The sequence below is a fragment of the Dipodomys merriami genome, unplaced genomic scaffold (assembly GCF_024711535.1).
Source record: "Dipodomys merriami isolate MVZ:Mamm:240054 unplaced genomic scaffold, mDipMer1.0.p SCAF_19, whole genome shotgun sequence".
Classification (NCBI taxonomy): Eukaryota; Metazoa; Chordata; class Mammalia; order Rodentia; family Heteromyidae; genus Dipodomys; species Dipodomys merriami.
This window is the reverse complement of record NW_027203270.1, coordinates 32510621-32537453: the sequence shown is the minus strand read 5'-3', so window position 1 is coordinate 32537453 and position 26833 is coordinate 32510621. Positions and strand designations below refer to the sequence as shown.

Sequence of the window (26833 nt, the reverse complement as noted above, 5' to 3'; positions counted from 1 at the left end):
CCTCAGATCTCAGCCTCCTGAGTAGCTAGGATTACAGGCGTGAGTCACTGGCCCCTGGCCTGGGCTGGTTTTGTTGTTGTTGTTGGGGGGTCCAGTCGTGGGCCTGAACTCTGGGCCTGGGCACTGTCCTCAGCTCTTCACCTCAAGGCTAGTGCTCTACCACTTGAGCCACAGCGCCACTTCCGGCTTTTTTTTTTCTACTTATGTGGTGCTGAGGAATCAAACCCAGGGCCTCATGCATGCAAGGTAAGCGCTCTACCACTGGACCACTTTCTCAGCCCTCTTGGGATGGTTTTAAACCTTGATCCTCAGATCTCCGCCTTCTTAGTAGTTAGGATTACAGGTGTGAGCCACCAGTGGTAGGCACTTTTTTTTTTTTTTCTTCATTTTGGTATGGGGCTTGGAACTGGGGCCTTGTGTTCTCTCAGTTTGATTATTCACAGTGGTGCTCCCCCTTGCCTCCAGCCTGACTTTTTGCTGGTTAATTGGAAAATAGAGTCTTTCAGACTTCATTGCCAGAATTGGCTTTAAACTCAATCCTCAACTTCTCTCAGCTTCCTGTATAACTAAGAGTACAAGTGTTAGCCACTGGCATATGGCCTAGTTTACTTTCTTCCTGATTGTCCTGACCAGTGATTTACTACCTTCTGAAGCAGGAAAATGTCACAGAATTGATATCCAGCGTAGAAGGAAAAGATCAGTCACAAAGGGATAGACCAGTAGAGCTCTAAGAAGACAGGAGTAGGTTGGTTACATAGCAGTTTTTTTCTGTATGTCAAAAATACCTGTATTTTAATAAAACTGTACTTGGTAGATATTGAGACTTCTAAAAATCCTATTTTTGATTCTCTACATTTTTTTTGCACTGTTCATTTCAAGACCGTAAAGTACCTTGTACATATTTATTTTTGTAGTGTTATCACTGATGAGAATTATAATTGGAGGAATATGTTTAAATGTCGTAAGTAACTGATTGTTATGAATAATGATCGTATGTATGTATGTATGTATGTATGTATGTATGTATGTATGTATGTATGTATGTATGTATGTATGTATGTATTTGTGTATTTATTTATTGTGCTGGTTGGTCCTGGGGCTTGAATTCAGGGCCTGGGTGCTATCTCTGAGCTTCTTTTGCTAAAGCCCTAGTGTTCTACTACTTGAGCCACAGTGCCACTTACGGCTTTTTCTGAGTAGTTTATTGGAGATAAGAGTCTCACACAGACTTTCCTACCTGGGCTGGCATTGAACCACGATCCTCAGATCCAGCCTCCTAAGTAGCTAGGAATACAGGTTTGTCTCCCTCCCTCACCCCCCCTCTGCTCTTCAGCTCAAGGCTAGCGCTCTACCACTGGAGCCACAGCACCACTTCTATTTTTCTGGTGGTTTATTAGAGATAAGAGTCTCATGGAGTTTTCTGCCCCAACTGGCTTTGAACCATGATCCTCAGATCTCAGCCTCCTGAGTAGCTAGGATTACAGGCATGAGCCACTTGCCTTAATTAACTTTTTTTTCCCTTTTCTTTTTTTTTTTTTTTTGTCTGTTGTGGGGCCTGAACTCTGGGCCTGGGAACTGTCCCTAGCTCTTCAGCTCAAGGCTAGTGCTCTACCACTTGAGCCACAGCGCCATTTCTGGCTTTTTCTTGCTTATGTGGTGCTGAGGAATTGAACCCAGGGCCTCTTGCATGCAAGGCAAGCGTTCTACCACTGAGCCACCTTCCCAGCCCCCTTAATTAATGTTTGTAATAGCAATTATTCAATTATTTAGTGTAAAATTGAGTTGTATATAAAATATATACATTCTTGAGAGACTCTAAAGTGAAATTTTATATTTTTCCTTCACACAACCATTTTGCAAACATGAGTATACGTTTCTACAGGAAAAAAAAACTGACATCAACTTCATCTGAAAATATTTCTGGTTCTCCACTTTTTGGGAAGAACAGTCAGACTTGGAAGAAGGATCTCAGGAAAATCATTATTATGGGGTCAAAGATCTGGGCCTCTGTGTAAACATGACAACTTTCTCAGGCTGCCTGCCACACTGCTGTTTTCATAGCTTCATCCATGCCCTGAGAGGCTCTCCCTCTATTTTGTTTTGTCCAAAGTAGGTTTTTGTAACACGAAAACTTTTTTTTTTGTCCGTCATGGGGCTTGAACTTGGCCTGAGCACTGCCCCTGAGCTCTTCAGCTCAAGGCTAGTGCTCTACCACTTGAGCCACAGGGCCACGTCTGGTTTTCTGGTGGTTAATTGGAGTCTCATGGACTTTTCCTGCCCCAACTGGCTTTGAACCTTGATCCTCAGATCTCAGCCTCCTGAGTAGCTAGGATTACAGGCATGAGTCACTGGCGCCAGGCTGAACTTCTTTTATTATTTGGTTACACTGGTTCTTTTATTTTGAAAAACAGGCTTATATGTTTCTTTATTGTTTTTGTTTTTTGTTTTGTTAGTACCATGGCTTGAACCCAGGGATTTTGAGCTTGCTTAGTTTTCTTGTTCAAGACGGGTGCCCTATAATTTGAGCCATGCCTGCAGCCCATACTCTGAAGTTCTATTATTAAAAAAATAAAATTTTATTTATAGTTTATTTTTTCTACCTTTTTTGTACATTTAGAGAATAAAATACATATTAATTTAGATGTCAGGAAATGCTTTTGAGTGTGGGGTTTTCCTGTGGGAGGAAGAAAGGACAATGAACTCATTGCCAGCTTAGAGAATACCTAAAAGGACAGATACAGCATAAGTCCGGTAATGCTTAACTGCTCAGATGATTGAGGGTGATAGATCTCAGTTGTAGCCTCAATGCTAGTGACAGAAAGCAATTATTAGCTTATTGGCTTGGGAAAATTATTTTAATCTGCAGCTAGGGGTTATCTCTGATGTTGTGATAATTAAATGAAAAATAGCTATAAATAGACTGGCTAAAATGGACATTGGTGCTCAGTAAATTGATAGCTGTCATTTTGTTGTTACCCTCTTCTATTGAGTGCTAGTTTAGTTTAGTCAGTAATTTCATTAATTTGGACCATTTTGAAATGTTAGAATATCATTGGAAAAAGGTTTAGAATTCACTGTTTTCTAAACTTTTGTCTTATTTTGCTTTTTTCTAAATTTTAAATATTAAGCATTTAAGACAACAGAAGATCAACCAAAGTGAACTATTTTTAGGGAAACAATTCTGTATTTTATTTATAGTTACTTTTCTATATTGAGTTAATAGATTAATTACTAGAAAAGCAATCTGGGGGAAATTTCAGTTTTCTCATTTGAAATGCTTAAAGTAAAACTTATATTCTTCCATTTGAACAAATCAATTCTGTATGATTACTATGCAGTATTTAAGAATTCAAATTAGCTTGTGTGTGCGGACAGAAGGGAAAAATTGGGAGAGAGCAAGAAATGTACTCTTTACCTGACTTATGTAACTGTAACCCCTCTGTATAACACCTTTATAATAACAATAAAACTATTTTTTAATTTTTATTATTTGGTTTTTGTCGGTCATGGGGCCTGAACTCTGGGCCTGGGCGCTGTCCCCCAGCTCTTCAGCTCAAGGCTAGCACCCTACCACTTGAGCCACAGTGCCACTTCCGGCTTTTTCTGCTTATGTGATGCTGAGGAATTGAACTCAGGGCCTCATGCATGTGAGGCAAGCACTCTACCACTGAGCCACCTTCCCAGCCCCAATAAAATGATTTTTTAAGAATTCAAGTTAGAGCCAAGTGCTAGTGGCTCATGCCTGTAATCCTTGCTACTCAAGAGGCTGAGATCTGAGGATCATTGCTCAGAGCCAGAGTGGGCAGGAAACTCCCTGAGACTCTTATCTCCAGTAAACCACTCAGAAAACCGGAAGTGGTGTTGTGGCTCTAGTGGTAGGGCATTAGCCTTGAGCTGAAGAGCTCAGGAACAGTGCCTAGGCCCAGAATTCAAGACCCACGACCAAAAAAAAATAATAATAAAAATTCAAGTTAGGGTTTCTAAAAACATTATTGTGAAGTATTAGTGGCTCTTGCCTATAATCCTAGCTACTCAGGATCCGAAAATCTGTTCAAAGCTAGAACTGGCAGGCAAGTCCATGAGACTCTTATCTCCAGTTAACCACCAAACAAAGCAGGAAGAATTGGTAGGTTTGGTCTCTTGAGACACACCTCTACTTCTAGCTTTTTGTGTGTGTGTGTGTGTGTGTGTGTGTGTGTGTGTGTGTGTGTGTGTGTGTGTGTGTGTGTGTGTGTGTGTGTGTGTGTGTGTGTGTGTGTGTGTGTGTGTGTGTGTGTGTGTGTTCTAGCTTGTGTGTGTGTGTGAGTGAGTGTGTGTGTAATTTATTGGAAATAAGAGTATCACAGACTTTTATTTTTACCTGTTCTTGGGCTCAAACCTGCCACATACTAGGCAGGCACACCACTGGCCCCTTTGTGATCAAAACTGGTTCACTTTCCTTTTTTTTTTTTTTTGCCAGTCCTGGGCCTGGGTACTGTACCTGCCCTTCTTTTGCTCAAGGGGGCCATAGCACCACTTCTGGCTTTTTTGAGTAGTTTATTGGAGATAAAACTTACAGGGCCAGGAATGTGGCTTAGTGGTAGTGCTTGCCTAGAATGCATGAGGCCCTGGGTTTGATTCCTTAGTACCACATAAACAGAAAAAGCCAGAAGTGGCTCTGTGGCTCAAGTGGTAGAATACGAGGCTTGAACAAAAGCCCAGGGACAGTGCCCAGGCCTTGAGTTAAAAAAAATCTTACATACTTTCCTGCCCAGGCTGGTTTCAGCATCCTGAGTAGCTAGGATTATAGGCGTGAGCCACTAGTACCTGAAATGTTTACATTTTTGCCATAATTTTAAATTTAGGATCCTTAAATGTGAAAATATAGATCTTATGATTTTTTAATAGCTTTTGTACTTTATATTCTTGAAGTTTTTTTTACTTCCATAGTTAGCATTTTTGTCATGTTTCCTTAGCTAAAACTCAAAAAGCTTTGGTATTTTTCACTTGCATTAACTTGTTGCTATTATTATAGATGATTATGTTAAGTAATGTAAGTTAGCAAACAAAAATAATATTTTAGCCTTCTCAATTAAGTCTACAGAACAAGAAATAAACATCTTGGTTTGAAATTAATAAATTGAAAATGATCTTTGCTAGTCCATCTTAACATGAGAAAAGGATAAACACATTAAGAATTTGGCTTTTTCTGAAGTTTCACATTAACTTATTTCACATTTTAATAAAAAGTTTCTCAAATGCTGTTATTTTTCTCTTTATACCAATATTATTTTGGCATACACTTAACATTTTTTTGGCTATGATAGGCAAGAAATTGGCTATTTTTATGAACATTAGCATCTTTTAAATTTTATCATTTGCATATTCCTTTACCATTAATTTTTTAATTTCTTAATAATCTACATAGGATTGAGAGTTATCTCATAAATATGAAAATACAAAAATGTTTGGCTTATTATAATACTTTATTTTATTCCAGCCTTAAACTTTGTGTTTTATTTTTCTTTCTTTCTGAAAATAGATGATCCATAATTACATGGAGCACTTAGAAAGAACAAAACTTCATCAACTCTCAGGGAGTGATCAACTAGAGTCTACAGCTCATAGTAGAATTAGGTAAGCTTTTGTCGTACATTTTGCCTTGAGAAAAAGTGAAATAATGTCTTTTTTATTTCTGTTTCTTTTGTTCTTTAATCCTGGAACAATAGTTAGGCTGATTCAGAAAGCTCTCTCTGTGGTTGGAATGCTGTACGAGAGAAAAGCGTGGAAACATAGAAAGAAACTTCACTATTATAAAGGCATATTGTGACCTATGCTTATATAAACAGCATATCAAAACAGTATTTTGATTGTTTTTGTTACTTAATGAAAATTAAACTAGGTATGAAATTTTCTAGTTTGTGGAAATGCAAAAATATTTTTATTTCTCCTATATTGTTGGTCCTTTCTGTTGCAGAGAGGCATGTTTGAAAGGATTAGCTAGCCATCTGTTTGGTGTAGGAGCATGAATAAATTATGTAGATCTCTAGCATTGTAGCCAATGAGCTAAGCTAGGATTCTTACTAGAGAGGAAAATAGTTAACAGGCTGCTTGTCGCTCTGGATTGCTGCATAAATGCTAGGAGCAGCAGCTCTATGGTTATGAGGTGAGGATAGCGGAATGACGTCATCGCTTGGGAGCCGCTGCAGGATGGAGTGGAAAGCTGCTGCTGATGGCATTGTTTTTGTGGCAGCAGCTGAATGACAGATCCTCACTACAAAGATATTCCTTTGGCCCCCGTGTAGGCCTCCTGGTTCGGACGTTTCACCATGCCAGCACAGCGCCATGAGTCCTGGATGCATGCTGCTGTTTGTGTTTGGCTTTGTTGGCGGGGCGGTGGTCATTAATTCTGCTATCTTAGTATCTCTCTCTGTTTTGCTGCTTGTGCACTTTTCTATTTCTACTGGTGTGCCAGCTCTGACGCAGAACCTACCAAGGATACTCAGGTACTCTAGTCTTTTGGAAGCCCCTGCGTGGCTGGTTTTAAGAAATTTTATTGCCATGGTCTGCTTTGTAACCATTTCTATTGCAGATTGAAACAATAGAAAATGGCCTGAAGCTAGAATGTCTATTACTATTTATAGTAATTTGGAGGCCACCACTTAGGCATATTGCTTTGTGTTTAGAAATTTCTGACCAAAGAAAAGGGTTTTTATATTATACAAGGTCATTGTGATCTTGTTTTAGAGATAATGTTCAAAGAGTGAACTGAGAGCCAGAGTAGAGCACCAGGTTTAAGTGTGTACAACCTCTGGGCTTAGCTTCTGAGCATTTAGGAACAAATATCTTTTATGCTAGATAGATCTTGCAAAAAATTAGTCATAGGCCATGGATTAATTTTGTTCTAATTTTTATCCTTTGCCTGATGGAGGTTTTGCTATTAAGTTAAAATTTTACAATTTTAATAACAGCTCACAGGAAGCAAAAATTTAAATGTTTTCCTCCTAAAATAAAATATATTTTAAAGTAAAAGAATTTCAACTTTTTAGGGCAGCAGTGCATTTCCGCACATCAAAGTTGGGAAAGCTTTGCAAAGCCTATTCACTATTGTTGGGTCAGATGTCACCCTTTCTTTTCTTTGTAGTCCTGGGTGATAAATACCCATGCCTATTTGTGGGGGTAGTCATTAATCTCTGTAGCTTTATTGCTGTTTGCTCTGCTTGTAGCTTGTAAGAGCCATCTTTTGCATTTTAGAGGCTTACAGTTTGGGCTTTTAATGTTTTGTAATATATCAAACTCAAAGTATCTGGTTTGTTCAGATTTCTGTTTTGTACATGATTTTAAGAGAAGGTTCAGAATACATAGTTTTTATTATTTAAACAGTTACAAAATATGTAAATACTAATTGTGGACTTAGATAAATTAAGAACAATTCAAGTAGTTAGGTCCTTCAATGTGTTCCTTTTCTTTTGTAGGCCAGTTCATATTCAATTTTAATTAAAGACACAAATTAGATTTCATCTACAGTCTTAACTAAGTGTTGAATTATGTATGTATGTGTGTATTATCTTTCTATTTATTTAGAGATAGTATATGGAGCTCAGCCTAGCCTAGAACTCTAAGTAGTGCCCAGGCTAGCCCCCAAATTCCTAGTTCTCTTATCTATACATACACCACTATGCCTAGCTCCTTCCTGATTAATAAAAACTCAGGAACGGCTCTAATTACTTGTATGTATTATTAGTACAAAAGATTTGCATATAGATCTGTATATTGAGGCTTTAAGGAACTAAAAAATGTATAGACACAAGAAAAAAATTATTATTATTATTATCATTATTTGTTGTTGTTGTTGGCCATGGAGCTTGAACTCAGGGCCTGGGCAAATTTTTTTGTGTGTGTGTGTGATCAGTTGTGGGGCTTGAACTCTGGGCCTGGGCTCTGTCCTTCAGCTCTTCAGCTCAAGGCTAGTGCTCTACTACTTGAGCTACAGCGCCACTTGCGGTTTTCTGGTGGCTTATTGGAGATAAGAGTTTCAAGGACTTTCCCTCCAGGGCTGGCTTTGAATTGTGATCCTCAGATCTCAGCTTCCTCAGTAGCTAGGATTATAGGCGTGAGCCACTGGCACCCCGCAAGACCTTTCTTTCTTAGCAATTCTTCTTTTTTTTCCCCCTTTGGGTCAGTCATGGGGTTTGAACTCAGGGCTTGCGCACTGTCCTGGAGCTCTTTTGCTTAAGACTAGGGCTCTACCACTTTGAGCCACAGAGCCACTGACCTTTCTTTCTTGAGTGGGTTTTTACTCAAGGTTGGTCTGGTAAGTGACACCTTCACTTTTTGCTGGTTAGTTGGAGATAAGAGTCTCATAGATTTGTCTACCTGATTTGGGTTTGAATTGTAAACCTCAGAACTTAGTCCCCTGAGTAGCTAGGATTACAAGTGTAAGCTACTGGCACCCAGCATAAAATTATTAAACTAAGATTAATGTTGTCTTAAGATCCATTTGAGAAGAAAGTGCCAGGAAGTGGGTAAGAGGGGCTTTGGAGTTGGACTGCTCTGCCCCTGGGGAGCAGTATTTGGACTTTTGGCAATTTATATGCTCTGTGCTTGACTTTTTTCCTCTGAAGGTACTTAAATCTCATTGGATCATTTTAAAAACACAGGGATGGCACCCAGGACCTGAGTTCAAGCCCCATTACTGATCCCCCTCTCATCCTCCCCAAAAGTGAGATTAGATTTGCATTTAATTAAATTATATATGTATATAGTAAATTGCACAATCATATTGATTTCATAGTCACCTTTTTTTAAACCAGAGCTGACTTTTTATTTTTGTTTTTGATCCTGTGTAGGGCTTGAACTCAATTCAGGGCCTGGGCGCTGTCCCAGAGTTTTTGCTCAAGTCTACTGCTCCATCACTTTAAGTTACAGCTCCACTTCTGGTTTTTAGGTAGTTAATTTGAGATAAGAGTTTCACAGATTTTACTGCCTGGGCTGGCTTCAAACCTTGATCTTTCAGATCTCAGCCTCCTGAGTAGCTAGGATTATAGGTGGAGCCACAAGGGCCTTGCTAGAGTTGGCTTTTAATCCTGGCCAGTTACTATTACTTAAAGTCTTTGAGCATAATTAGTTCTACTCTGAAAACCGGAAAAGTAATCCCAGTGTTCTGGTATGGATTAAAAGAGATAAGTTAATAAATTATCTGGATCAGTACCTGAACACCTGGTGAGTGTTCAACAAATGCATCCTTTAAAGTAGACATATCTATGAAGTATGTATGTATGTATGTATGTATATATTTTACTGTGCCAGTCCCAGGACTTGAACTCTGGGCCTGGGTGCTGTCCTTGAACTTTTGTGCCCAAGGGTAGCCCCCTACCATATGAACCACATCTTCACTTCCAGCTTTTTGGTGGTTAATTGGAAACAGTTGATGATAGCTTTGTTTTTATATATATTAGGGGTAGTATTACTAGAGAGTGATAGCTAGTGTTTCAATCTTGGGGTATAAATCTGCCTGTTGGTATTTTTCTACAGATCGATCTCTCTCTCTCTCTCTCTAGTTATTTTTGTGACAATTAAATACATGTAGTAGCAAAGATGCCTACCAATATAGTATAGCACTACAGTTTTCTTCTAAGTGTTTCTTTTTAAAAGTAAAATTCTGTTGAATTTGCATAATTACATGCCTTTTTTTCCTCCCCTCAACTCATGTGTGTAATTTATTAATGCAATAACAAGAGGAGTATATGGCAATATACTTTTTTTCCAGAGAGTAATGCAAAGCATTATTGGCCCTATTGTCAGACTGTTAATTAGTATCTGAAGAGAAGTCCTGTTACTACAGAGCAGTTTCTCTGAATGACTGAAAAAAGCAAAATAAAAAGTTGGGAATTCTAACTTCTTTTTTCTTTTCTAGGTCAGTTGTGGGGATTGAACTTGGGGCTTGGTGCTATCCCCAAGGTTTATTGCTCAAGTCTAATAATCTACCACTTTGAGTCATAATGCCCCTTCTGGTTTTCTGGTGGTTAATTGGAGATAAATGTCTCATATATTTTCCTGCCCAGGCAGGCTTTGAGATCTTCAGATCTCAACCTCCTGAATAGCATGAGCCACTGGCACTGCTTCTACTTGTATTCTGAACTGCAGATTTAGTAGGAAAGTTAGGCCTGAATTTATACCTTCAACCATTTAAAGCATTTTTGGGGGGGGAAGTGGGGGTAGTCGTGGGGCTTGAACTCTGGGCTTGGGCGCTGTCCCTGTGCTCTTCAGCTCAAGGCAAGCGCTCTACCACTTGAGCCACAGCTCCACTTCCGGTTTTCTAGTGTTTTATTAGAGATAAGAGTCTCACGGGCTTTACTGCCCTGGCTGGCTTTGAACCTCGATCCTCAGATCTCAGCCTCCTGAGTAGCTAGGATTACAGGTATGAGCCACCGGCACCTGGATCCAATGAGATTTAAGTACCTTCAGAGGAAAAAAGTCAAGCACAGAGCATATAAATTGCCAAAAGTCCAAATACTGCTCCCCAGGGGCAGAGCAGTCCAACTCCAAAGTAGGAAAGGTAGGCCTGAATTTATACCTCCAACCATTTAAAGCTTTTTTTTTTTTTTTTTTTTTTTTTGGTCCAGTCATGGGGCCTGAACTCTGGGCCAGGGTGCTGTCCCTCAGCTCTTCAGCTCAAGGCTAGTGCTCTACCATTTGAGCCACAGCGCCACTTCTGGCTTTTTTGTTTTTGCTTATGTGGTGCTGAGGAATCAAACCCAGGGCCTCATGCATGCAAGGCAAGCGCTCTACCACTGAGCCACCTTCCCAGCCCCGCTTTTTTTTTTTTTTTAAGGTAATATATATGAAAATGTGTTGGCAGTATATAAGAAGATACTGTAATATGTAGCTTATATTTTGATTTGTTTGCAGTGTGATAATTCATTTGAAGTCTGTTATCTTCCTAGTTACCTTTGTATTTTGGGTTATAAAGCTTTCTATTAGACTCGAGTCTGATTAAATTCCCAGTCACTTCTTACTTAACTCTGAAAAAGAGTATGTGTTATACCATGGAAGTCAAGGAGGTTGAGAGGGAGGGGTAAGAATGTTGAAAGGAGTAACACTGACCAGGCACAATGTATTCATAAAATGCTTTGTTGAATGGCAACACCTTTGAACAACTACTTAAAAATAAATAAAAGAAAATAGAGGTCAACTAGTAGTCTTAGACTCTAGGATTTTCTCTTCTCAAAATTTAAGATAAATATCAGATTGACAACTTTGCATTTTTGGGGATGGGAAGGTGGCTCAGTGGTAGAGCGCTTGCCTTGCATTTTTGATTTGGGGAGGAGAAAACCTCACTATCAACACCTATATGTTCTTTAATAAAAAGAAAGGACATTTTAAAATTAAAGGAACAGAAAAGATATAATTTAAAATAAGGTACAAAAGCTGGAAGTGGCGCTGTGACTCAAGTAGTAGAGCAATAGCCTTGAGCTGAAGAGCTGAGGGACAGCGCCCAGGCCCAGAGTTCAGGCCCCACGACCGGACCCCCCCAAAAAATAAAATAAAATAAGGAACAAGTTCCATACTATGGAACTGTTGACATGTCAAATATATTACTGTATTATTTGGTAGAGAAATAACAAATGATGCCTCTTTTTGACATTGACTTATAAAAACTTTGTTGCTAAAAATAAACCTTGTTGCTGACTAGCATGAGGGATGGATCAGTGATAAGTGATAGAAAATTGAATAGATGACTACCTTAATTTAATAAAATTATTGTTCTGGTACAAACAGATTTAGTATTAAAATCCTGTCTCTCTCTCTTTTTTTGTCGGTTGTGGGGCTTGAACTCTGGGCCTGGGCGCTGTCCCTCAGCTGTTCAGCTCAAGGCTAGTGCTTTACCACTTGAGCCAAAGTGCCCCTTCTGGCTTTTTCTGCTTATGTGATGCTGAGGAATCAATCCTCATGCATGCAAGGCAAGCACTCTACCACTGAGCCACCTTCCAAGCCCCCAAATCCTGTCTCTTATTGTTCTTCCTACCTGCATTTTAGTGTAAAGAAATGATGAATTATCAACTGTTATAGTAACCTCATTTCTATCCTTTTAAAAGCATTTGCATTTGGAAACTTTAGATCAACAAAGCATATGTTTCTTGTTGAAATTTTATTATTATTAAAATGATAAGTTTTATCTATTGAAATTTTCCATAAAACATTGATAGTCAACAATTCTTTCATAGAATTTTGGGGGCTGCTTGTTTGGAAGAAAACTCAGTATTTCTCTTATGTATTATTCCTGAAAAGGGACCCTTATAGTGTGGTATATGGAACAATACAACTTTTCTACTTTAGGAAAGAGAAAAATCTTTTTTAGTTCTTTTTGCCATTTATTTAATAGCCTTGATTCAATTTGTATACAGATTTCTGTCTAGGCAGAAAGGGTTACTGGGCTGAAGAGGCTTCAGCAAACACTTGGGGACTAGCATGAGGCTGTGGGATATCTAGGAGCAGAGGTTGGGCTCCTTTATTTATTTATTTATTTATTTTGGGGGGGGGGTCCAGTCGTGTGGCTGGAACTCTGGGCCTGGGCACTGTCTCTCAGCTCTTCAGCTCAAGGCTAGTGCTCTACCACTTGAGCCACAGCACCACTTCTGGCTTTTTTTCTTTTTGCTTATGTGGTACTGAGGAATTGAACCCAGGGCCTAATGCATGCAAGGCAAGCGCTCTACCACTGAGCCACCTTCCCAGCCCTAGGCTGGGCTCCTTTAAAGGAAAAGGCTGCAGTTGCTCCATAACACTTCAAGTGAAACTAGGCTAGACCTTTGACTACATCCAGGGGAAGAGTTATCAGTAACTTAACCATATTTCCTAAACTTTCTTGACATTTTTCTAAATTAATTTCTGAGGCTAATTTAAATTTTGTAGACTTCTCTTCTTTTTTTTGGGGGGGGGGGTGTCTGGTCATGGGGCCTGAACTCTGGGCCTGGGCGCTGTCCCTCAGCTCTTCAGCTCAAGGCTAGCACTCTACCACTTGAGCCACAGCGCCACTTCCAGCTTTTTTTTAATGTGGTGCTGAGGAATTGAACTCAGGGCCTCGAACATGCAAGGCAAGTGCTCTACCACTGAGACACCTTCCCCCTTCGTAGACTTTTCTTTGACAGGTTCACTTATCAGCTGGACAGACAGACAGTATGACTTAAGAATCACTGTTTATTACAAAATTGTGACAACCCAATGGCAAAATAAAAATAAGTGAATGTTTAATTTTTTTTCTCTCCTCTTCAAATAGAAAAGAACGCCCTATATCATTAGGGATTTTCCCATTACCTGCTGGAGATGGATTGCTTACACCTGACACTCAGAAAGGAGGTGAGACCCCAGGATCAGAGCAGTGGAAATTTCAGGAATTAAGTCAACCACGTTCCCATACCAGTCTGAAGGTAAGCTTTATTCTCTTGAAGTTGCCAGGTTGCATTTTATAAACTTTTTATCTAAATAGAAGTAACAGATAACCAGAGTATAATAATAGTTTATATGCATTTTATCTTGTAAAATTGATACATTTTTTAAAAATGGGAAATGAGCTTTTCTATGTATGTATAAGTTTTTAGTATTCTGTTTGTTATATAGGAAAACAAAATGAAGCATTGTTACATCTTGCTTGGCATATTAACGATAGAAATGAATTTCTAGTTTATTTAAACTACATAATATGAATGTAGATATGTTGTAAGTCAGCATAATTATATTGTATGTTTCTTTGTTTGTTTACATATCAGGGAATCAGACCAGGACTTTATATTCATGTTCTCTACCACTGAATTACATCCCTAAGAGTGAAGATACACTAATAATTCACTTTTTAAATCTTTGCCAGAGGCTAGTGGCTCACATTTTTCAGCCTAGCTACTCAAGAGACTGAGATCTAAGGATCCTGGTTAGAAGCCAGCCCAGGCAGGAAAGTCCATGAGACTCTTATCTCCAATTAACCACAAAAAGCCAGAAGTAGAGCTGTGGCTCAAGTAGTAGAGCCCTAGCCTTGAGCATAAAAGCTTAGGGACAATGCTCAGGCCCAGAGTTCAAGCCTCAGGACTGGCAAAAACAAAAAACAAAAAACAAAAAAAACAAAAAACCTTTTTATTTTAAATTAGAAAGGTGTCCTATTCTTTGATACCAATTGCTGTGGAAGCTAGGGCAGGATGGTTGCTTGAGCCTAGGAGTTTGAGACTAACCTGGGCAATATACCAAGACCCTACCTCAAAAACAAAACTTTAAAGTTATGTTCTGTATGAATATGTTTAAAGATTGATTATAAAAAAGAAGCCTTGTTATATTATAAAATCTACCCTGGGCCTGGGAAGTTGGCTCAGTGGTAGAATGTTTGCTTTGCATGCCTGAGGCCCTGGGTTTGATTCCTCAGCACCACATAAACAGAAAAAGCCGGAAGTGGCGCTGTGGCTCAAGTGGTAGAGCACTGGCCTTGAGCTGAAGAGCTGAGGGACAGCACTCAGGCCCAGAGTTCAAGCCCCATGACCAAAAACAACAACAAAAATCTACCCTGTCATAAAACACATAGGCCACCTGTTAGGATACAAGTACTTCATTTAAACACTATCTCCTTTTTCATATTTTTCTTCATAATACATACATGATCTTAGAATGTAGAGATAGTTCTTACTAGCTCTTAATATCTTTCCATTTATTTATTTGCCTTGTTTCTTTTTCACACTGAGAAGATAAATTCCAGGAGATGGAGTTGTATTTCCTTTTGTGTTTCCAGCACATAGAAAAAAGTACAGCATATTGTAGGTATTCCAAATAAGATTTTTTAAAATGAATTACCTGTTTTAGATGTTACATTTTTTCATTTTTAGCAGTACTGCAAGTTGAACTAAGGGCCTCTTGCTTACTAAGAAGCCACTCTACCTCATTTGTCTTTATTTTTTGGATAGGGGCTTGCTGATTGTTTTGCTTGTTTGTTTTTTAATACCACCAGGACCATCCTCAGGCCACAATTATCCTCCCTATCCTTTTTGTGCCACTGAGCCTGGCTTATTTGTTGAGATGAGCATCTTACTAACTTTTGCCCATACTTGGAAACATAATGGTTCTGATCTCTGCCTTATGAGTAGTTAGGATTATGGTATGAACCACTATACCGAGTCTATAGTATTTTTAACAATAAGATCCCTTGGGGCTGAGAAGGTGGCTTAGTGGTAGAGTGCTTGTCTTGCATGCATGAAGCCCTGGGTTCAATTCCTCAGTACCACATAAACAGGAAAAAAAAGGCAGAAATGGAGCTGTGGCTCAAGTGGTGGTATGTTAGCCTTGAACAAAAGAAGCTCAGGGACAGTACCTAGGCCCTGAGTTCAAGCCCTAAGACTGGCCAAAAAAACAAAACAAAACAAAACAAAACTATTCCTTTTCCCTGCATCTTGTTCAATTTGGTAGATGTTAATCATGTTCAGTATTAGTTCAAGCTCAATCTTTTTTTTTTTTTTAATCTGGTTGTGAACTCTGGGCCTGGGTGCTGTCCCTTAGCTTTTCAGCTCAAGGCTAGCACTCTACCACTTGAGCTACAGCGCCACTTCCGGCTTTTTTTTTCTGCTTATGTGGTGCTGAGGAATCGAACTCAGGGCCTCATGCATGCAAGGCAAGCACTCTACCACTGAGCCACCTTCCCAGCCCCCTCTCGCTCATTTTTTACTCCAATGGCCACAGTTGATTTTTTTTTTTTTTTGTCAGTTGTGGGGCTTGAACTCTGGGCCTGGGCGCTGTCCCTCAGCTCTTCAGCTCAAGGCGAGCACTCTACCACTTGAGCTACAGCGCCACTTCCGGTTTTCTGGTGGTTTATTGGAGATAGGAGTCTCATGGTCTTTCCTGCCCGGGCTGGCTTTGAACCGCGATCCTCAGATCTCAGCCTCCTGAGTAGCTAGGATTACAGGTGTGAGCCACCAGCGCCCGGCTTGCATGTAGATTAAATGGGTTTTTCAAAACACTCATCCCTTTTCCCAAAACAAAAGGAATACCTCATTAATATCAAAAAGGTATACAATATGGTAGCTATATTTTAATTATTACCTAAAAATGTACCAAAGAGAAAATTATTGGCTGGGCATCATTGGTTCACACCGGTAATCCTAGCTACTTGGAAACAGACTCTCCTAGTTTGAGGGCAGCCCAGATAGAAAAGTTTGAGAAATTCCTTAACCAATAATTGGGCATAGTAGTATGTGCCTATCGTCCCAAGCTATGTAAAAGACAGAATGGGAACATCCTGTTTCTACACCTGCCCTCACAGAAAAGTCTGCAAGACTCCATCTCAGCCAGACTCAATAGTATACTCTGGTCATCATAGCAAAAATTGGAAGTCTAAAGTAGTGTAATCAATGCTCAGGCAAATTCCTGGAAGGAATGTATCTCAAAAATAACCAGTGAAAAACTGGGCTAAACGACAAATGCTGGAGGGGATGTGGAGAACGAGGAACGCTATTACACTGCTGGTGGGAATGTACACTCATACAATCACTTTGGAAAGCAGTCTGGAGGGTCCTTAGAAAGCTAAAGATTGACCTCCCTTACGACCCAGTCATACCACTTCTAGGCATCTACCCTGAACAACAGGAACCAATATACAAGGACACGTGCACCTCCATGTTTATTGCAGCACTGTTCGCAATAGCTAGGATATGGAAACAACCTAGATGCCCCACCACAGATGAATGGATCCAAAAATTGTGGTATCTATACACAATGGAATATTATGCAGCCATTAGAAATGACAAAATAATGGCATTTGCAGGGAAATGGATGGAGCTAGAAGGAATCATGTTGAGCGAGGTAAGCCAAGAACGAAGAGACAAACAGTACATGGTCTCCCTGATAAGTGGATGATGAATCCAAAATGTTAGGTGATATGACAAAACTAACAGGACTTAAGAAACAAAGAACTCCCATTCATCTGGTTGAACCACTACTAAATATCCCCATGCTGCTGATCACATATATGGTATATAACATATGAGCACCGTTATATATTACAGACTGTGATAGACAATTTGCTCCAGGAAAGTTAGAATGAACTTGTGACTTTAAATGAGCATCATTATTCCACAATACTGTGAATTACCGGAAATTAAGTAATCACTTAATCACGATCAAAAAAAAAAAAAAAAAAAAAGAACCTTGGGGAAGGGAGGGAGGGAGGGGATGGTAGGTGGAAAACAATGGAGGGGGTAACAATGTTCAAGAGAAAGTGGAAGTGTACTCATTACCTCACTCATGTAACTGTAACCCTCCGTATAGTATCTCTACAATAAAAAAAATTAAAAAAAAAAAAAAAGAAAAACTGGGCTAGATGTGTGACTAAGCAGTAGAGCAGCACTTGCCTAGCAAGTGCAAGGCTCTGAGTTTAAACTCTAGTACCATGGAAACAAAAATAAATTAGATTGTAAGAGAGAGACAGATTATTCTAATTCTCTTTGTTATTTAATCCAGTGACAAGCTGTGGCAGAACTTTACTGGCAGGTTATAAACCAATTAAGAAATGATTAATGGGGATTTAAACCCAAGGACCTTTTGTGTCCTGACTGAAAATAGTAAGACCAGTACCCCCCAGAAAGTTTCCAAATCAGCCTACACACCCACATAAACATACTTGGTCTAAGCATGGAACTACTAAAAAAGCTAAAGACTCAATCGATTACTTGTCAAGAAAGAAGTGGTATATTACAAAATGTCTGACAATTAGAAATAATTTATTATTTAGTGAAACCCTTATAAAGAATCAGATGTCATTCTCTGACTTTATCAAGGGCCGGAATCACAGATTGAGTTCCTTTATGGACCAGAAGGCATGTCTTTCATCTTGGTTTCCATGTGAGATAGGAATTGGAGTAGAGTTATAATTGAAAATACCCTATAACTTTCATTTCTTCTGAGAACTTTGAGATGACCTCTATTTCCTTATTTTTACTATGTACTTCATGATTTGATTTCAGTATGAAAAAATTGATGACTAACATGAATTTTGCTAGCATAGTTTTTCTCCAGTTAGGTTAAAATGAAAATGTTCTATGATAAAAATCACATAGTGGGTTATAAGCAGAGGACTTGGGGTCAACAAATAGTAAACCTTGTGGCCGAAGAGTAGTAAGGACATTTGCCAATGATTACAAAGTTACCAACTTTGTTACTATATGGGAAATTTCCCACTGAGGTTATAAATCATTGTGCAGATTTTCTAAGAATGATATACTTAGAAAATTCCCTAAAAGTTGTTATACATTCTTTTCAAGCTTACTTTTATTATCTTTAAATAGTTGTAGTACATTCTTTTTTTTTTTTTTTTTGGGTCTGGTCGTGGGGCCTGAACTCTGGGCCTGGGTGCTGTCCCTCAGCTCTTCAGCCCAAGGCTAGCACTCTTACCACTTGAGCCACAGTGCCACTTCCAGCTTTTTTTCTAATGTGGTGCTAGGAATCGAACCCAGGGCCTCGAGCATGCAAGGCAAGTACTCTACCACTGAGCCACCTTCCCAGTCGTAGTACATTATTTCTTGACTTATCGTAGTCTTATCTCAGTGGAGATAGACAAACAAGCACACAAATGGTAAAATCATAGGATTTTAAGTTTTGCTAAGTGCTGTTAAAGCAAGCTTAGGCTGGAGTTGTGGCTCAAGTGGCAGAGTACCTGCCTAGAAAACTCAAGTCCTGAACTCAAACCCTAGTTCCTCCAAAATTAAAAAAAACAAAAGAAGTGAAGTGCACAGGATCAGTAAAAGATAGATAGAAATATGAAATGTACAGTGAAACCCTTAATTTGTACAGGTAGTATGTGGCTAGTAACATAATAAAGAGAGAAGAAAAAGAAAAGGTAAACTAAAAAGTAATTAATGGAGAAAGGTACTTATTTTGTGATTGCAGATTTTTGGAAAGGTCTAGAGGGATGGAGGGGAGGTAGATATGCCAGGAAGATGAGATATAGCAACTGTACAGGCCCTAAGGTAGGGCCACATTAGGCATTGTTAAGGAGCGGGTTTCCTCTTTATCCCTATTCCTCTTAGACTTTCTTACCTGTTGTATCAACTTTCCTTTGGTCAAAATTACCAAAAAACATCCTTTCCAGATCTGGCAGAAAATTTTTTGTTCTTACTTTGCCTTTTAGAAGTATTTGACCAATGTGAGTACATTCTACTTCTTGAAATAATTTCTTTCACTTTACTTCTAAGATTTCTCCCTCCTTCCTCCAAACACTTGACTTTCTTCACCAGTCCTTCTTGCTTATTGGTTTTGCTTCAACTTTTGGTCCTCTAAATGTTGGAGAACCAGGCCTAAAACCAGGCTTTTCTTAATCTTGTTAGATCTGTGTCTGTAAAACTCATATACATATTGATGTTGACAAGTTTCAGTATCTTTGACTTCTTTGATTTTGACTTATTCCCTGAATTTTTATTTATTTATTTATTTATTGGGTCTGGTTGTGGGGCCTGAACTCTGGGCCTGAGCACTGTCCCTCAGCTCTTCAGCGCAAGGCTAGTGCTCTACCACTTGAGCCACAGCGCCACTTCTGGCTTTTTTGTTTTTGCTTATGTGGTGCTGAGGAATCAAACCCAGGGCCTCATGCATGCAAGGCAAGCGCTCTACCACTGAGCCACCTTCCCAGCCCATCTTCCCTGAATTTTTAACCTATATACCCAGTTGCTTTTCTTTCTAGTTTCTGCACATAGAAGTTTTGCCTTGACTGATTATCACCATGAAATATACCCCCTTTCAAAGCCAATCCAAACAACACAGTTTACAACGAAGCCTCATCTGAAACTTTTTTTTTTTAAACAGAATCTTACTGTGTAACTTTGTCCTCAAATTTTTGATCTTCATGCCTTCACTTCCCAACTGCTAGCATAGCAGACACATGCCACCATATTTGGTTCTGGAACCCTACTGATAATCCTTAAATGGAGTTTAGAGATTATTTCAAGACAGAAAGCAGAGGATTTTGGGGTGGGGGGGGAGGAGGTGAGGGGATGGGACAGGGGAACAGTACTGGGGCTTTAACTGAGGGCCTGGGTGCCATTCCTGTGCTTTTTTACTCTGCCACTTTGAGCTACACCTTCACTTCTAGCTTTTTGGTGGGTAATTGGAGAAAGATTTTCACACACTTTCCTGCCCTGGGTTTGTTTTGAAACATGAAACTCAAATCTCTGCCTCCTGAGTATCTAGGATTACAGGCTTGGGCCATCAGCCCAGCTGAGTAAAGGGATTTTACATGGCATGATTACCCAAGATTTTGTATGGAGGACTTATAAAAGACTTTTTGTTTTTTGGTGTTTTTTTTTTAAAGGAAGCCAAATGAATAAAGCTGTTCTGTTAAAAATGAGTTTAAAAATGCCCAGTGTAGTTGAGTGCCAGTGTCTCATACCTGTAATCCTAGCTCCTCAGGAGGCAGAAATCTGTGGATTAAAAGTTTGAAGCCAGCCAGCCTGGGCAGGAAAGTTGGTGAGCATCTTATCTCCAATTAACCACCAGAAAACTGGAAGTGATGCTGTGGTGCAAAGTGGTAGATTTCTTGCCTTGAGCAGAAAAGCTCAGAGCCCAGGCCCTGAGTTCAAACCCCATGACCAACAAAAAAGAAAAAAAAGTGCTAAATATAGGGCAAACATGTTAATGCAAATTTTTTCATCTAATTGATTTTATTCATGAACAAGTTACAAATAAAGTAGGAAATGGAGAGCAGAAGGTCAAGTCTAATGAAGACTTTCTTAAAATAGTGAAGAAACTTTCCCTACCACATAGACTTACTTTAAAGCTCTAATTAATGGTATAATATGGTCTTATTTTCTCTTCCTCTTTTCTTTCTGCAAAATTTAGTTCCAGAACGATTGTGTAGGTCTAAGCAAGATTAGTATCCAATAGATATGAATCTTTTAGTGGGACATAACTGGAGTTAAGTATCCTAGCCCAAGTAATGTTAGAAGAGTTTCCATGTGGGAATAGCCTAGTGTGGAAAGTCTGGGTCCTCACAATGAACATCCTTGCAGAAGGCATGCTGGCTGTCAGATCCTAAACAGAATAGGGAGGCCCTTCCTAAGGAGAAGTGTTAGGCATCGGCTATTAGAGGCTAAGGGATAGGGTGTCAGAGGAAAGCAGTGTTTGTTTGTGTTGGAGGATAGTGAGGAGAAGCACTAGAATTGAGATGTAAAAGGGTGCATGGGAAGAAAAGGGCATTGGCAACAACTGTAACAGAGAAGACCCTTAGGAGATTTTAGCTCTGTCAGGCAAAGGATGAGTTTTCAAGTAGAAGGAATTGTCAACAGTCATCTGGTATAGTGAAGTCAAGTAGAATGAGGACTGAATTTGTAAGTTTGTGGGATGGATATATATATATATATTTTTTGGCGGTCGTGGTGCTTGAACTCTGGGCTTGGGGGCTGTCCCTGCACTCTTCAGCTCAAGGCGAGCGCTCTACCACTTGAGCCACAGCTCCTCCACTTCCAGTTTTCTAGTGGTTTATTGGAGCTAAGAGTCTCACGGACTTTCCTGCCCGGGCTGGCTTGGAACCATGATCCTGAGTAGCTAGGATTACAGGCGTAAGCCACCGGCACCCTGCTGTGGGGTAGATTTGAGCAGTTTAAGTTGCCAGTAACAAGAATAGTGAACAGAATTATAAAAGGAAGAGATGAGGAGTATAGCCTGCTCCAGAAAGATTGAGTTGAAGGAAAGAAAAAGGCTTTCTTAAAGTAGAGATGGAGAGGATAGGATATTTTTAGGATGGAAATGACTAGATTGTTTGTGTGCTTAGAATTCAATAGGAGAAATTGAAGATGAGAGTAAAGAGATAATTGGCACATCAGAATTATAAAGATGGGCAAGAGAAAGATTATATATTCCTAATTGTAATGCCAGTCTTTATTGATGGAACCCTTAGCTTTTTTTAGATTTTGCTATTATAAACAATGCTGTAATGAATAACCAACCAAGGCCTAGAAAACAAGATAAAAATTACATGGATGGCATATATATATATATAATAGATGTGTGTATGCATGTATATATGTATTATATATGTGTGTACATACATAGATGTATATATACACACATGTTGTACATACTCCAGAAAAGTATTATTTCCTTTAAAGAGTATGCTGGGATGTTGATTGTTAGTATAATGTGACATTTAGAGTGAGAACAACAATTTTAACTAAAAGGTAATTGGATTGTATTTACTTGTGCAAATTTTAAAGTTCTCTTAAAACCATGTGACTTGAAATACTTGAGCAGAACTGCTGTGAGTAGCTCTTGTTAGCAGAGTTTGGTATGAGAAAGCAATGGTCAGTGTATCTGCATTCTTCAGGGGATGTGCTTAGCATACAGAACAGGAGACTCTGAACAGAGCCAGCATTATTGTTGAAAAGAATTTTCCATCCTCCTCCATGTGTGCTTAAGTTCTGAAATGGTTTCTGGTTTTTTTTTTTTGTTTTTTTTTTTGTTTTTACTTTTTACAAGCTTGAATCTCTATACTAACTCAACTGTTTCCTGCTACTGTTTTATTAAAGTTCTATTATGAAGTATATGTGTAATTTTAAAAATTTCAAATAAAGTTTTAAAAAACTTGTAAAATAATTTTAGACTTCAGGATAGTTGTAAAAATAGCATAGTTCCCATAAACCTTTTTCCAGCGTCTCTGAATGCTAACATAAAATTATTTTCAAAAATAAGAAAATGGTGGTTAATAATGCTATTAGCTAAACTACAGACTTAGCGTTTGAGTTTCCCCAGTTTTTCTGTTAATATCCAGATTCAGTACTATATAACAGCTCAGATTAGTGTTTAGTCATTATATCTCTTTAGTCTCTTGCTGTGTGTCATGTCTCTTTTTCCTCATCTTCAATGATCTTTAAATGTAGAATACTAGTTATTTTGTCAAATGTCTCTCCATTTGGGCTTCTCTTATGATTTTTCATGATGTACGATTTTTTGTTAAGAATACGACTGAAGCATTATTATTATTTCTTTATTTTTCAAAATAAAGAGAGCATAATATGTGGTTTAATATGTAGTATAGCTGGTTTTAAACTTACTGTATAGTCCTGGCTGGTATTAAACTTGCCCCCTTTTTCCTCAGCCTCTGAGTATAGGGATTACAAACATTTACTACATGCCTTCTTTAATGTGTCATATCAGGAGATAAAATACTATACTATCACTATATCATAGTGGTATTTATTTTGGTTTCTTTGTTCACCTGATATATGTTATATGCCACTGTAATATGACTGTTCATTTCCTCCTCCCCCATAGTACTGGGGGTAGAACCTGGGGCTTTACATATCTAGGCAGGGGGTCTTCCACATAGCTACATCCCTGGTCTACCACTCCTTTTTGAGACAGTGTCTCACTATGTAGCCCAAACTGGCTTTTCCAAGTACTGTGATTACAGGTGTATGTCACCATGCTCAGTTTATTTTTCCTTTTATATTTAAAAAAAAGCCTTGGGGCTGGGAAGGTGGCTCAATGGTAGAGCACTTGCCTTGCATGCTCGAGGCCCTGGGTTCGATTCCTCAGCACCACATAAGAAAAAAGCCGGAAGTGGCGCTAAAGAGTTGAGGGGCAGTGCCCAGGCCAGAGTTCAGGCCCCACAACTGGGAGGAAAAAAAAAGGATGAGGTACATCCAAAGAGTACAGTAAAAGAGCTTGTAATGTCCATAGGTGGAATAATTTGAGAAACTAAAGAAATAATAGCACTAGATAGTCTACATATGCAGTGAGTCCAAATTGGAAGAATGGGAGGGCAGAAAGAGGATAGCTATGTTTTAATTCCAACTAATAAATATAGAAGCCTAGAGAATACAGAAAATAATCATGAGCAATATTTACTAATAACTGTTGTGGTCAAAGTCCACTAAATGGATGCTTTTACCAGTGGCTGAAAATTTAAAAAGAAGCAAGTTGTTTATAGTCTCAAAGCACATTCACCAAGGCTTTTTTTTATTTTTTATTTTTTTTGGGGGGGTCCGGTCGTGGGGCCTGAACTCTGGGCCTGGGGGCTGTCCCTCAGCTCTTCAGCTCAAGGCTAGCACTCTACCACTTGAGCCATAGCATCACTTCTGGCTTTTTCTGCTTGTGTGATGCTGAGGAATTGAACCCAGGACTTCATGCATGCAAGGCAAGTGCTCTACCATTGAGCCACCTTCCCAGCCCCCACCTCATCCTTTTTTAAAAAAAAAAACTATTATTTTTGTTTATGTGGCTCTGAGGAATTGAACCCCAAGCTTCATGCATGCTAGATAATCATTCTACCACTAAGCCACCCTCCCAGTCCTCACCTCATCCTTTTTAAAGTACTTCTTTCCTTCCTGACACCATAAAGTGCTTCAGCCCTGAAAAATCAACTTCCTCTCCAAGGATCACTGGTTCCTTTTATTGAAGAGTAGCAATTGGAACCTAGGTCTGAGACATAGATTGTGCTTTTTTTTCTTAGAAAGTGGGTGCTTCTAGAGGCTCTCTTTGCCTTGATGCTTACATTGAAGTCTTGTGTAGTACCTCCTTTTAGATCTTGGTATAGTATTTATCAGAGGGTAAAATAAAAGAATTTGACAAAGCAAGCAGCTATATTTTAGCCTTTCAAAAATATTTGATGAGAAGCCTTGTGCTAGTGGCTCACGCCTGTAATCCTAACTACTCAAAAGGCTAAGATCTGAGGATCAAGGTTCAAGACCAGCTCAGGCAGGAAAATCTGTGAGACTCTTTTCTTTCTTTCTTTCTTTCTTTTTTTTTTTGGTCAGTCATGGGACTTGAACTCTGGGCCTGGGAGCTGTCCCTCAGCTCTTCAGCTCAGGCTAGCACTCTACCACTTGAGCCATAGCATCACTTCCAGCTTTTTCTGCTTATGTGGTGCTGAGGAATCGAACCCAGGGCCTCATGCATGTGAGGCAAGCACTCTACCACTGAGCTACCTTCCCAGCCCCAAATCTGTGAGACTCTTATCTCCAGTAAACCACCAGAAAACCAGAAATGGCACTGTGTCTCAAATGGTAGAGTTCTCACCTTGAGCTGAAGAGCTGAGGGACAGTGCCCAAGCCCAGAGTTCAAGCCCCACAACCGATTAAAAAAAAAAAAAAAAAAAAGCCGGGCGCTGGTGGCTCACGCCTGTAATCCTAGCTACTCAGGAGGCTGAGATCTGAGGATCGCGGTTCAAAGCCAGCCCGGGCAGGAAAGACCGCGAGACTCCTATCTCCAGTAAACCACCAGAAAACCGGAAGTGGTGCTGTAGCTCAAGTGGTAGAGCGCTCGCCTTGAGCTGAAGAGCTGAGGGACAGCGCCCAGGCCCAGAGTTCAAGCCCCACGACCGACCAAAAAAAAAAAAAAAAAAATATATATATATATATATATATTTGTTTGTTTTGATGAATTTTTAAACCAGGAATATTTGAAATTTGAGGCTGTATTGTGTTGAAGAGAAACACAGGGAGGGAAAATGTGGATAAAAATAATTATAAAAAATTGAAAAAATTTGAATTTTGTTTTTACCTTACAGTCTCAGAAATGATGTGAGGAGAAAGGAAGGTGTAGTAAATGTTTGCCAGTATACTGGAATATTTAGTGTGTTAAGTACAAAATGTGACTGGTATAAATTTCAGGAAGATTTTCAAAGAGTTGTGAAAATAGAAAAATGTGTTGATGAGCTGCTTACCAAAAAATACAAGGTAGGACCCTGACCCAATGATAGTGTCTCATATAGAACATTACTTCAAAATACCATAGAGTCTTAGAGGAGGTGATGTTAAGACAACAAAACAAGCCAAACCCTAAAGCCCTCATTTTAAATATAGTAGATAATAGGTAAATTTTATATCATGAGAAGTAGTATAAGCCAAAGATAAAAATATGTTAATACCTAGTAAATACATACTTTTTTCTCTCTTTTGTAATCTTTCCTTCTTACCCAGGTCAGCCATAGTCCTGAACCTCTGAAGACAGTAGAACAGGAGGTGAGAATGATGTTTCAAAACATTTTACAGATAGTTAACAAAAGAGATTAACTATTGGTTATTTCCTCAAACTGCCATTCTCCCAATATCACATGATCAGTTTCAGAGATTATTGATGTTATTCTCTGAAGTATAAAAGAAAAATAAGTTACAATGGTTGCCATTAATTTACTATAAATTGTACATTATTCTTCCAAGAGTAAGCAATTGAAATAAAGGAGGGAAAAATAAATACATACTGAGGAAATTAATTGATCAAACTCTAGGTAAGGGAACTGGTATGCAGGATTGAGATTTAAGTGGTGGAGCACCTGCCTACCAAGAATTAGTTCCTGAGTTCAAAGTATGCAAGGCGTGTTTTGCACCAATACCTTCCTTAGGGCGAATGTACACAGGGAAACTCTCATTCTATTCCATTATATTTATGTACCATTTTGTTTGCCTGTTCATCTGTTGATGAATATTTAAATTGTGTCTATTTCATGACTATTGTGAACAATGCTGAGACCCTATTTTCACTTCTTTTAGATGTATGCTCAGAGGTGGAATTGTGATAGGATAGTTCTGTTCTTTATTTAGTAATTTATTTATTTATTTGTTTGTTTGTTTAGTTCGTTAGTTAGTTTGGAGGAGCCTCCATACTATTTTTCAGAGCAATAGCATCATTTTACAATCCTACTAACAACAATGGGCAAGGCTTCAGATTTCCTAACATCCTAATTGAAATGGTTACTGGGATTTTGTTTTTTATAGTTGGCCATCCTAATAGGGGTGAGAAGCTATCTCATTGTGGTTTTATTTCTCTAATAATTAATGGTGGGTTAAGAATACTTTTCAGGAAGTGGTGCTATGTGGCTCAAAGTGGTAGAGTTCTAGTCCCA

General features: G+C 39.0%; 1 protein-coding gene across 11 annotated transcripts in view; it reads left to right on the top strand.

Annotated features, from left to right (window-relative positions):
• The window catches only part of Spag9 (sperm associated antigen 9), a 131650-nt gene that overhangs the window by 41355 nt on the left and 63462 nt on the right, over window positions 1-26833 (top strand). For 4 of the 11 annotated variants that reach the window (XM_070028382.1, XM_070028379.1, XM_070028380.1 and 1 more), the window contains exons 4-6: window positions 5522-5616; window positions 13256-13406; window positions 25911-25952. In XM_070028382.1, the coding sequence (XP_069884483.1) occupies window positions 5522-5616; window positions 13256-13406; window positions 25911-25952 (288 nt within the window). Of the gene's footprint in view, window positions 1-5521; window positions 5617-6096; window positions 6486-13255; window positions 13407-25910; window positions 25953-26833 lie in introns of those variants that run through there. The other 7 variants (XM_070028385.1, XM_070028384.1, XM_070028383.1 and 4 more) reach the window with 4 other exon arrangements.